This window comes from Procambarus clarkii, chromosome 11, assembly GCF_040958095.1.
Source record: "Procambarus clarkii isolate CNS0578487 chromosome 11, FALCON_Pclarkii_2.0, whole genome shotgun sequence".
Taxonomy (NCBI): Eukaryota; Metazoa; Arthropoda; class Malacostraca; order Decapoda; family Cambaridae; genus Procambarus; species Procambarus clarkii.
The window spans coordinates 32278000-32291563 of NC_091160.1; the positions used below are offsets into that span (position 1 = coordinate 32278000).

Below are 13564 nucleotides of genomic sequence, written 5' to 3' on the forward strand. Positions count from 1 at the left end.
CCGATAAGCTGACTATCCAGGGCCATATTAAAAATACAGCTATAAAACCAGTGTTGAATGTAAGTAAGCAATTATCAAAAGAAGGCACCAAGCTGGGAAGGCTATGTAGCACAGCGTGAGGCTTGCGGTGCTGCCACCTCCCGGGTACGTTCCTTTTTTACTTATCTTTGGGTATCTAGCTCCAGGGAGCCGACAGGGCTCCCCACAGAAAACCAGCATTTAATGTAATGAAGCACAATTTTCTGGGGTACACCCTGGAAGCTCCCTGGAGCTATCAGACTGATATATGCTATATTAGTTTGGGGGCTTCATTCACATGGAGATTTTGTCTACCAGGAACCACGAGCCAGAACTTGGTTCCATCAGAGAGGTGCGGGAAGCAATAGCCTAAGAAAACTCCACTCTTCGAGAGTATATTCATGTCTGTCATCGACTGGAGTTAGGCACCCAGAAACGTAGGCGTTCGAAAACAAATCCCAACTGATAGAAAATTCCAACCCAAGACCAAACAGAGCCAATAACTCCCACCCAAGAAAAACAATGCAACAAGCAAACGTCATAAACCGATGTGCCGCCCCAAACCCATGGAGAGGGAAAGGGGGGGTCCCCGTCCCCACTCACCCGAACCAACTGCTTGCCCACCAGTTTAGAGACTGAGCAAACTAAAACAAAAACCCTCGACTGGAGGGAGGGTGCCAGGGAGCCTCCAGGGCTCACCCAGAAAATGGCATTTCATTACATTCAATGTTAATTTTCTGTGGGGAGCCCTGTCGGCTTCCTGGAGCTAGATACCCAAAGATAAGTAAAAGAGGGACGTACTCGGGAGGCGGCAGTTCCGCATGCCTCATGACGAAGATGGGGACAACTGGCTGCAACCAACAGCCGAAGGACACACAAGGCCGCTAAGGGCCTGGAACGTTCACAAGATAACGGGCAGCCAGGACCCTGTTCGACCTCCAAAACCCTGTGCCCGAATGTCAACCCAAGACATGTTCCCAAAGACAGCAGCAAGAGATGCAAACTTCCAAACATAATGGGCACGAGGGCAGAGTGCAGGGTGGCTAGACTTGAAAACCCTGTGAACAACCTGAGACACCCGAGCCCTGGAATAGGGAATGAGGTAAATCGGATCAACCCAAAGCATGTCCCTGGACACACAACACGAGGTGTGCAGGTAACAGCGCAGAGCTGCAACCGGAGACAAAACAAGATACACCCCGGCCTGAACAACCAAGCATCTATAACCCACGGAACCCTCTGGAAGCCCACCATCTTATTCTTCACCAGAAAAGGAGTAGACGGCTGCAAACAAACAAAACAGCCACCAGGACCAAAAGAGCAGAAACCTCTGCGTCGGAGGAGAGAATGAAGTTTACCGACCCGACACCCAGAGGCCAAAACTAACAGAAACAAAGACTTCTGAAAACAATCTTGGACCAAAGGGGCCACCACAAACTGAGAAGGAGAGAGAGAAAAGAGAGCACCCGGTCCAAAGACCAGTATGGCTTAGGCGGTGCATGAGCAGGCCAAAAGTGGAGAAACGCACAGGAAAGCTTACGGAACGGAGCCGAACTGACATCCACCCCAAACGCAAGCTGGAGCGACTCCGCCAGTGCCGCATGATAAGAGGTGACAGAATTCGTCATAAGATGTCGGTCCTGAAAAAACTAGAAAAGGTATGACAAGACAACACGAACAGAAACAGAAGGCAACCTACGAAGAGAAAGAAAGTGGCAAAAGGAATGCCAAGAGACCTCGTACTGTTGTCTAAATGATGATCACAGGTGGGACACCATGAGAGAAGCCACCTGATCACCATGCTACTGGTGATACAAACGCATCAAAATACCAGACGCAAAGAGCAGAGGAGAAAATTTAAACAGTAAGGTACCCACACTCACTACCTCACTGAGGTACCTCAGCAGTAAGGTACAAACACATTCCTATGTTTGTTTCCTTAGTGTAGACTGCAGTGTGGAAACCTCCGCTCCTTTCCATGACTGTTACATCTAAAAAGGGCAGCTTCCCATCCTTCTCCATCTCGTAAGTGAAACGCAACACAGAATTCCGCTCAAATGCCAACAGTGACTGCCCAGACAGGTACAAGAAGAGTGTCGTTAACGCTTATGTCGACCGTGCTCTCAGCCACAGTTCAGGATGGAAGCAAGTCAATGAAGAACTCTGTAGGGTAAGGCAGGTCCTAGTCAACAACAGCTTCTCCAATGGTTTCGTTGAAGACATAAGAAGGTGAAACGCCATGCAACCTCTGAAGAGACAACTAACACAACACCTGTACCCCTTATTAGACTATTTTACAGGAACTTCTTTTCCACAGCTCATAAAACGGAGGAAAGGGTCTTGAAAGATATTGTTAATAGAAACGTTATCCCTACAGACAAAAATCAGAAGATACAATTGACGATCTACTATAAAACCAAGAAAACAGCCAACCTACCCATGAGAAACTCTCCAGACACAAAGCAGAACGCTTTAAAAGAGACCAATGTCGTCTATGCCTTCAAATGCCCACTTGGGGACTGTAAGCCTCAAAGAATTCAGTATATAGGCAAGACAACATCTCTTTCCAGGCGATTAACGATGCATAAGCAACAGGGCTCCATTAAGGAACATATAATCTCTTCCCACAACCAGACCATCACCAGAGAAGTCTTAACAAAAAACACGGAAATCATCGATAGATACAGCGATAGCAGGCGGCTTGATATCTGCGAGGCACTACACATTAAGAAGTCGACACCAGCAATCAACAGCCAATTAATGCACAACTATATTCTACCCACTTCAAGACTCCGCACCAATATAGAAGCATCAAGAAATATGGGCCAATAGGCCCTTTGCAGTTACTTCCATTCTTCCCTTTAACTTACAAAATATTATACCCATTGTTTCGTGTTCTGTCTTGTGTTGAAAGTTTGTTTTCACCTCATCCAAAACTGTTGTAACATATCACCTCACCCAAATGCAGGTATAAAATCGAAGCTGTTTAAACTCTGTTTAGTTATAGTTGTGTGTGTGTGTGTAAACTAAAGTCTTTGAAAATGTAATAAGTTATTACAAAACGCGTTCAAGTGTCGCGTCAGACTAGAAATAAAAATGAATTTTGGAGAATTGATTTTTCAGTTACCATCAACAGTGAAAAGAAATATAAGAAATATTGAGAAAATTTGTGTTAGAATTATTAATCTTATTTTTTCGGTCATATTAAATAATATATGTCTACAGGAAAGACTGCTACCAAAATATACTCTCTCTCTATATATATACTGTATATATATATATATACTAAATATAATATATATATATATATATATATATATATATATATATACTAAATATAATATATATATATATATATATATATATATATATATATATATACACTAAATATAATATATATATATGTATGTATGTCAAGGGACCCACAGTACTGGAAAACAGAATTTATTTACGCTGTATATATTTGCTGTTCTATTATAACAAATAATAAGCACTATATGGCCTTATAAACAATTAACAACATCTACTCAAAAAACATACCTGAAAGTAACACCGCCAATGTAAGTACCCAAAAAGAGTGCAGTCTTAATGGCATTAGCAGCTGGATCAGTGGCAAATTGGGGGAATTCATGCAGGAATGTGGATATGCACGTCAACACAGCAGCAGCACCAACCAAACTGTTCAGAAAACAAATAAATTTTAAACAAACTTCTTAGCATTTTAAGACCTAACTAGATAGGGTTGATGAACGTACCCCCAGTCTCCTATGCAACCATTTATCAAAGTCAATAATGTGAGATACCAGAAGTTTTATAACTACAAATACTATACCCCTATATCTATGTAACACCATAAATGGTTTGCTCTTCCCTCACATTTTTTCCCCCTTCATAACATTACTAAAAACTTATTAAATGTTCATAATTCTGATTTTTTTTTCAGAAAGAAAATACTAGTTTGCAAAAACTATGCAATTGCTTCTCTATGTTTTACTATTATTATTTAAATAAATATAGTAGAATTGTAACTACAATTACAATCTAAAAAAATTCAACATTGAATGTAATGAAATGCCTCTTTCTGGCTGAGCCCTGGTTGCTCTGTCAAGTTATCTTTCTGAGATTGCTCTATGCTAATGGGTCACATCAGTCGTGAAAGTTCTGTTCGGCCTATACATACCAGCCTGGATAGCTCCGGGAAGCCAAAGGGGCTCCTCCCAGAAAAGCAATGAGGAGTGGCCGCCACACAAGCCAGCCAGCCAGCCACTCGCCACCACTCCATCTCTTAACAACACCTCACTCGCGAACATTCTCCTCTCACCATACTGTTTTTGCTTTTATTCACTATATACAGATGTTATATACAAGTATCTACATGTTTTGTTCACCATAACTGTACAACTAAGCTGACATGGTGAGTTCAGGCACTAAGAAACATCGCAGCACACACACAAGTCAGCTGGCGACTGCCACCCTCACTGGTTCAAGGCCAGATGCACTAAAATTACTCCCCCAACAGTGCTGTCTGTGGTGTTATTACACTATATACAGACATTATATATGAGTATCTACATGTTTTGTTCACCATAAGCGTACAACTAAGCTGGTATGGTGAGTTCAGGCACTAAGAGACATCACTACACAGCACATCAACAAATTGGAAAGAGTGCAAAGACATGCCACTAAGTGGCTCCCAGAACTGAAGGGCAAGAGCTACGAGGAGAGGTTAGAGGCATTAACCCTTTAACTGCGCAACGCGCCTGCAGGCCCGGGCTTCAGGTGCACAACACGCCTCCGGGTATTTGTATTTTTCACGTTCCATTCAAAACTCCCGCGGATACATGGGGTTCACATCAGCTTCCTCAGGGCTCTTATAAACAGACGCCATCTTTAAAAAAAATCGTGGTCTACATTCCCGGGTGTGAGAGCCTCAGTAGTGAGTGAGCAACCAAGGCTGGCGCTCGCAGTATGAGCGCACAGCACTGTTGTTCAGCGTGTGACCACAGCATCGCCTAATAATGTCATAATATATATATAACTTGTATTATTTAACCATGATAGTATTATAGAAGAGCCTGAGTGTGATAATAACTAGGTACAATGTTCAAATATCAGTGATTCAATGCTGTTCACGATGTTCACAGCGCTAGCCACAGCACCACAGCATTATTTCGTCCATTTAGGAATCTTCAAACTACATTTTAGGTTCCTTTTCATAATAAACTTGTGGTCAATTATTCATTTACAGGAATTAGTGACCAGGATTGTGGTTATAATTAGCGTTGAGCGTAGTATTGTGGAAGGAGGAATTTTGGTGAGGGAGGGAGGGAGAGAATTGAGGTACCCTCACTGTGTGGCAGCCACTCTTGTTTTGCTCACCACACTAGCTTCGTGGTTCGCTATGGGGAACACACATGTACATGGGTATATACAGTGTGTGTGTATAGTGTAATAACAGCATCAGGAGTAGGTTGAGAGGAGCTATTTTGGTGAGGGAGGTGACGTCGTAATCGTAGCATCGTCTGCTGTCTGCCGTGTGATTTGTCATGCAGTGTATGGTGGCCACTGTACTGTTTGGACACAATACCGGCTTACTTGCATAGTTCTGGTAAATAAAACATGTAGATAGGTATATATAGCATGTGTAAATAGTGTAATAAAAACAATAACAGTATGGTGGGAGGAGGAATGTTGGCGAATACAATGTTGGAGGTGTGAGGGAGGGCTGGCTGAGTGTGACAGCTCACACTTGCGGTGTTCTGAGTGTGTTGATCGTGAATGTATATAGTGTGTGACAGTGTATAGTCTGTAGATTATATATATACATAAATTAGCATGATACATGGTAAATATGTGCAACATATGTGTACACAAGTGTCATGCACGTATCACAGTGTCCTCGGACAGTACGGATGTTTTACTGCCATAATATAGTGTACGTGTTCATTATACATAGGATTAGCACGTAAAAACAAATAAAATGTATTTGGAACTGTGTGCAAAAAATTAACAAAAATATATTCGCGGCAACTGGTGCGCCCCGCCCCGGGAGCGTACGTCACGGGCGAATGGGGAATGATGATGCCACGCGCCAACTTACGGACCCCATAGCAGCCAAAGTACGTACAAGTTTGAATTTTTTTTTACATACCCATACTGAGGGAAGGGTTTTTGACACTTTAAAAAAACAAAAACAAAATTTCAAAAGAATTTATTTCCTGCGCACTGGGGGAGTGTCATATTTATAGGCCGCGTAGTTAAAGGGTTAAATATGCAAAAACTAGAAGATAGAAGAAAAAGAGGCGATATGATCACTACGTTCAAAATAGTAACAGGAATCGATAAAATTGATAGGGAGGAATTCCAGAGACCCGGAACTTCAAGAATAAGAGGTCATAGATTTAAACTAACGAAACAAAGCTACCGGAGAAATATAAGAAAATACACTTTTGTAAACAGAGTGGTAGACGGTTGGAACAAGTTAGGTGAGAAGGTGGTGGCCAAAACCATCAGTAATTTCAAAGCATTATATGACAGAGTACTGGGGAGACGGGACACCACGAGTGTAGCTCTCATCCTGTAACTACACTGAGGTAATTACACTTAGGTAATTACACGCAGTCAGCTAGCTGACGGCTGCCTTCCTCACTGGTTCAAGGTCAGACGCACTAAAACTACTACCCCCAACAATACTGTTTGTGGTGTTATTATACTATTATACTAAATACAGTGTCACGGTAATCTCTCTCAAAAGGAGATTCGGCCTGCTCCATCATCATCTATTCTACTACACCACATTTATATATTTATTAAGAATTCAAGAAGTTACAGCAGCAACAATGACAACAACTACTTCTCAGACGTCTAGACAGTACCACCAGTCCCCCCTCCACCTCCAACACCCGTCACCCCACCTCACCTGGCCACTGGGAGCACACACCACCAGCCGAAACAAGCAGTTAATGAGCCGGCTCATAGTTATCTACGACTCCAGCGCCACCTGGACGGCCGTCGTTCCATATACATATATAGGCTACACAGCCTTACACCTTCAGATTACTCCTGAGTGCTCTACTGCAAAGATCTGCTGGCATATCTTGGTGTGGTAGCAGGTTTATGCAGACTGGCTCACAGTATTCTAGCACCATATTTTATTTGTACATTAACGTAACGTAAATTTGATTGTTCATAGTGTTTATTTTGCACACGTTGTATTAGAGCCAAGCCTGGATATTATTTTTTGTTTTGTAAATTGTTTAAAGTAATGTTTCATAAGTATTTTAAATTCTGTTCTCTCTATGCTTTATCCTACAGTTACCTCACGGTGGAGTTAAATAGCAGTTAACTTTTTTTTTACTTTTTTTTTACTTTATGTGACAGGCATTCCATCTGCCCTAGAGAGAGTGCGCTACCATTTATTTTTTCCGTCACAACAGACATTATATATAAATATTGTTAAGTATAGGAAGCAAGAAAAGTGTTAATTCCTCACATCTAAAAAGCACCATCCCTCTGGCGATAGGATATACAAAGTAAATTACAAAGCATTCTGTTTATATTATTATTATTGCAGGAAGAACGAGCTCAATGACCATGAGGGTTGTTTAACCATTGTGCTGCTCGGGCTCCAAATATGGCACCCGTCTGTGCACAGGAAATAAATTCTTGGGAAAAAATTTGTTTTTGAAAATGTTAAATACCCTTCCCTGATCACATATGTAAAAAAAAAAAAAAATTGAAATTGCACTTACTTTGGCCGCAATGAGGTCCGGAAAATGGCGTGTGATGTTACGATTTGGTGGTCGCCCGTGACGTAGACTATAAGAGCCAGTCGCGCACCAGCTTCAACATGCGCGAGTTGCCACAAATATTTTTTTGTTCATTTTGTGCGAACATTTCCAAATACATTTGTTTTATTTTTTCTTGCCAATCCTATGTATAATGAACATGTACACAATATTATGGCAGTAGAACATCCGAACTGTATGTTATATTCCAGCAAATTTTAACAGAATAACACCACCTGTAAGAGACTGTGCTTACAACATCTCAAAATAATTATAAAATACAGTGCCACATAGAATACCTGTGAAAAGCAGCTACAAGCTGAGGCAGGTCTGAAATCTCAATCCTTTTAGCAATGGTGGTGCCAATGAGTCCACCCATGCCAGCTGCAGCACCCATTTGCATCAAGACAGGATTTGACGGCACAAGCTGACCTATAGTTGCAGCGATGCCACCTGATACCCCAATCTGAACAGAAAGTGTTAAGAGGATTAACCGTCTCAAAAAATTTTGTATTAGCATTAATAAACAATGTATTTTTTTTAAGTTTTTCACGGTTCCAATCACTATCTGCTATTTATATGGTAGTACAAATCAATATATAATGAAACAATCAAATCAGAATACAGTACAGCTTGTTCAGTCTTTTCAGGTCAGTTCAGTGTGCATAGTAATAGCTAGGAACAGTCAGTAATTTTAGAAAGGTATTAAATGGCTGATAGAAGTACAGTACTCAAGAATCAATAGTTGAAACAAAATTGTTCACCCATTATAGTCCCTCATGGAGAGCCAGAGAGGAGACCATCCACCAATATTTTACCAGGATATGGCGGAAAAGAGAGTATACATTATTACAGATAAGCGAGCTATTGTATTGTACACAAAATTAATTTAACCCAAGACATCTGGATGGGTATAACAACATGTACGTATCTCCAAACCTCACAGTGAAAAACTAAACGAGTTAAGAAACATAGATCAATACAAATTCAAAGCAAAGATAAGAAGGAGGGAGGTGATCAAGATAGGATGAGGAGGACAGGACAAAGTCCTTTACCAAGTAAGGCAGAACCCTATACATCCCCAATGACAAGCAGGCACAAAAATCAAAGGGACAACATATTGAATAATAGTGTGCAGAATACAGGAATAATCCCTCAACCCCCTAAGAATAATGTCAGTTGACATCATTGGGCTCCGTGAAACATGGGGACGTGAAGACATTATTTATTTAAGGGGAAATTCCATCTACCAGGATACCACCCACCTTTCACAAAAGAGCCAGTGGTGTGATACCATATATAAAAAAAAGAGGACCTGACTGCAATTGGCAATATGTAATTAATTAAATATGGGATTCTCAGAACCTGCATGATGCATATGAGTTACAGTGAAGAACAAAATAACAGTAAAAAGAAGAATCAAGGGCAAAGAAGGACACAGGATATTAGGGAAGATCAAGACCAGGTTCAGTGAAATCAAGTAAATCATGAGTAAATCCACCAATGATGGTTATGTTGAGAGACGGTGATGGAAATGAGCGTAAGCTAACTAACAAGGCCTAGTGAGGAAGGTGGTGCTGGCAAGGGCGGTCGAGGGAGTGGGGGCCGAGTAAGGACAGAAATAGCAGTGTGTACTGGAGTAGGGGCAGCACTAAAGGTAGAAACAATGGTGATGGGAAGTGTCATAGGGAGGTCAGTTGACACCACTACCAAGATGGGAGGTGATGCAGGAACAAGAACAAAGGAAAAGGCCAGGGGGAAGGACTGAGGCTTTCTTACCAGGTAGTGAGGGAGAGGAACCAAGTTTACATTTCTGACACACACACACACACACACACACACACACACACACACACACACACACACACAAACACACACAGGTGTACCAATACCAATGTACTATGCAACAGACTCAACAGTCTCGGGTGAAGAGAGAATGAAAGGGGATAAGACAGCTGAGAGGAGGATAAATATTGGCTTGGACAAACTTTTGTCATAGAGGGGGGCCAAAAAATGGGGAAAGGCTGAGGAGGAAAACTGAACCGAAAGTCAAAGGAGGGGTTAGAGGATATAGAAGAGTGGGGAGGTAGAGAAGTGACAAATATGGTGGGTAGGAGAAGACTCTCCTACCCATAAAAATAGGAAAAAATAATTAAAACCAAATGGGTAGAACACCTAGAGAAAAATGATACAACAGTCAGACACTATGGTTTTCAATTTGGAATATCTTGGGTAACAAATTTACTTGATAGAGCCACAGAGATTGTACAGGAAAGAGATGGTTCAGGAAAGAGATGACTGCATTTATCTGGACCTTAAAAAAAAAAGAAAAAAAAAAAAAGAAAAAAAAAAAAGCATCACAGATGATGATGATATCCTAGAAAGTGAAACATAATGGAGTGACAGGGAGGCTTCTAGCATGGATGAAAAATATGTTGCCTGACAAACGTTAGGACAGTACAGTGATGAGGGGTAATATATTGGACTGGAGAAATGTCACTAGTCGATTACCACAGGGTTCAGTTCTTGCACTAGTAATATTCATTGGCTACATAAATGACCTATCAGAAGGAATGCAGAATTATATGAACATGTTTGCTGATGTTAAGATACTGGCAAAGATAAGAAATTTAAATGACTGTCATGGCTTTAACCACTTAACTGCACCAACCGAGAAAACTCTTTATTTTTTCGTACCTATTCTAAATGTGTGCGAGGTTGGTTGTGTACGAAATGGACTCTTAGGACCTCCAGTGAGAGGCAGCCATCTTGGAAAAAAAATACCAGAATGCACTAGGGCTGCTGGTTGGGTTAGTTCTGAATGAGCAATCATGGGTGGCGCATGCGTCTCTGGCTCCCAAACGGCTGTCCAACGCGGTGTTGAAAGATTGCGCTATCAGTGAAATTCAAACCTTATTGTTTGAAGAACATAAGGGGTCATAATATTAGTGAAGCTAGGTGCAATAAGGACCTAACACAAAGATCGGATGCAAGTTATACAGCACCTATGAGAACAATACAGTGAGCGTATCCAATTGTAGCTCTGAGCGCCACCCTGGTCCCACCAGGTATGATACATAGATGAATCGATTCATCTATGTATGATACATAAATGAATCGATTTCTGCGTTCAGTGATGATGCATCCAATACAAGTAGCATAGATGAACAGTGTTAGCGGCTTCCATGATGGTGTTTTCCATATATAATTTCAAGAACAGCTGAATCTCTTTGTGACTGATGGACACTCTTAGAGGCTAGCTGAATCTTTTCCTGTGTGAGACCATACAAAGCGATCTTTCCACGACTACCCTACAAATCGATCTTTTCCTGTAATGTTTTCAAGACTACCTTATGTTTTACAAGCTTGGCTACATACCACCTACAGGTACTAATGCCAAGGGTGTACATGAGTGCATTATTTGCAAGCACACAGAATGAAGAAACAGGAAGCAAAATCTATCTGTACCTGGTGCAACGAGAGCGAAGTCGCGCTGTGCACCATGGACTACTTCGTTGATTATTACTCACTTCCGAAGTACTGAGTAATTACCTAAGTGTAGTTACAGGATGAGAGCTACGCTCGTGGTGTCCCGTCTATCCAGCACTCTGTCATATAACGCTTTGAAGCTATTGACGGTTTTGGCCTCCACCACCTTCTCACTTAACTTGTTCCAACCGTCTACCACTCTGTAGACTGCACCACCGCAGATGCAACATGTAAATAACAACTCGCTTCTGCAAAAGCAGAGAACGGAGCAGGCAGACCCCAGACAGGGCCAACGGAGACACGATAGAACCCAGCAGGCCCAGAAACCTGCACACCAGGCGACCGACGGCGGAGAAACCCCGCTCAATACCCGCCGGATGGGGTACTGGGAGCTCATTTACACCCAAAGCCCGGCCCGAGGCCAGGCTAGACCAGCCAGAGGGAGGCCCACCAGGCAGCTGCTTGGAGCGGCCCGCAGGCCCACATACCCCCCACAACCAGGATGGGCTGGAACTTCTATTCAAAAACAGGCGAGTGTGCCCCGGAAGTCCACGGACGTACCAGCAATAAGGCGTATGCTCGCAACGAACAACGATGTCAACGTCAACGAGATGTCAACGAACAAACTAACATTAAACATCGAAAAGACTTACTACATCTTATTTGGAAGCAAATCATCAAATGCAATTCAGCTACAGATAGACAACATTAACATCAGTAATAAAGATGATGGCAAGTTTCTTGGCCTATTCCTAGACAAGAGACTCAACTTCAGCACCCACATTCAACACATAACTAAGAAAGTCTCTAAGACAGTTGGTATACTCTCCAAAATCAGATATTATGTTCCTAACTCTGCTCTCCTCTCACTATATTATGCACTAATTTACCCCTATCTTAATTATGGTATCTGTGCATGGGGGTCTACCACTGCAAACCACCTTAAGCCCATCATCACACAGCAAAAATCTGCTATCAGAATGATAACTAACTCAGCTTTCAGACAACACTCAGCTCCCTTGTTTAAATCCCTAAACTTGCTAAATATTAACTCCCTCCACACATTCTCTTGTGTCAACTACATTTACAAAACCCTGTTCTTAAATGCAAACCATGCTCTGAAACTCTCCCTGGACAGATGTAATAGGACCCATTATCACCACACCAGAAATAAATATCTCTGATATCCCCAGGGTCAAACTTAATCTGTGTAAACACTCTATGCAAATTAAGGGACCTAGTTTATGGAACTCACTCCCTAGTGAATTGAAAAACTGTAAAACTTTTGCCTTATTTAAAAGCAAAACCAAAAAGTACCTAACTTCATCTTCTTAGTTTCCTACACTGAGCTTTAAATTTGCTCTGTACCTAGTGTTACCCAATCTCCTAATTTTGATGTAATTTCAAACAACCTTATCATTGTGTTCATTGCTGTCTTCTTTTATGTGCTAGCCATATGCTGTATTGTGACTACCAATTTTTGTCAACTACCATTCAAGCTGTCATTGCAACCAATCTTATATTGTTTCTGCTGTATTATGCCTACCAATTTTTTTTGTCAACTACCATTCAAGCTGTCATTGCAATCAATCTTAGCTACCTATGTGCTTTAATATACTGTACCTACAATTTTCTCTCATCTTTTTTTCATTTCATGTAATCTGTTATCATTTTTTGTCTATAATTTTGCAAGTATTTACCTCCTTAAAATTTTCTTAGATTAAGGACCTGCCCGAAACGCTGCGCGTGCTAGTGGCTTTACAAGACTGTAATTACCATATTTGTATCCTCACATTCCTTATGTACATTCTTGTATATGCATAAATAAATAAATAAATAAATAAATAAGTAGGTCGTGTAACAACCGCAGACCTCTGACGGTTATACAGTGTTCCCCAATTGTGCTTATAGCACCACTGCACTCCACTGGTACTATCCCGCAAGTCCTACCCGATAGGCGGGACCCAAGAGCCAGAGCTCAAACCCTGCAAGCACAGCCAGGAGCCTTACCAGGTGAGTACAGAACCAACACCACAACCCCCACACCTCATAACACGAAAAAAGGTGGGTCCCCTGAATGACTCCAGCATGGGTTGGACATGCACATGAGTGAGACAGGAAGGGTTGAAAAAAGGGACAGTCACTGGTGTGCGAACGGTCTCAGTCTTACAAAATATACCTTAATAAAGACAGGTATATAAACAACACCGCTTCCAGCGCCCGGCCAAAAGACGCCAGACCGCAGAAAATCACCTGGCGAACGGTGGCAC

At 41.7% G+C, this 13564-nt stretch overlaps 1 protein-coding gene across 2 annotated transcripts in view; it reads right to left on the minus strand.

Moving 5' to 3' along the window:
* The window catches only part of LOC123748791 (NAD(P) transhydrogenase, mitochondrial), a 70114-nt gene that overhangs the window by 13358 nt on the left and 43192 nt on the right, over positions 1–13564 (minus strand). For both annotated transcript variants that reach the window (XM_069322505.1, XM_069322506.1), the window contains 2 exons: positions 8105–8271; positions 3559–3696 (listed from right to left, as the gene is read on the minus strand). In XM_069322505.1, coding sequence (XP_069178606.1) covers positions 3559–3696; positions 8105–8271 — 305 coding nt within the window. The remainder of the gene's footprint in view (positions 1–3558; positions 3697–8104; positions 8272–13564) is intronic.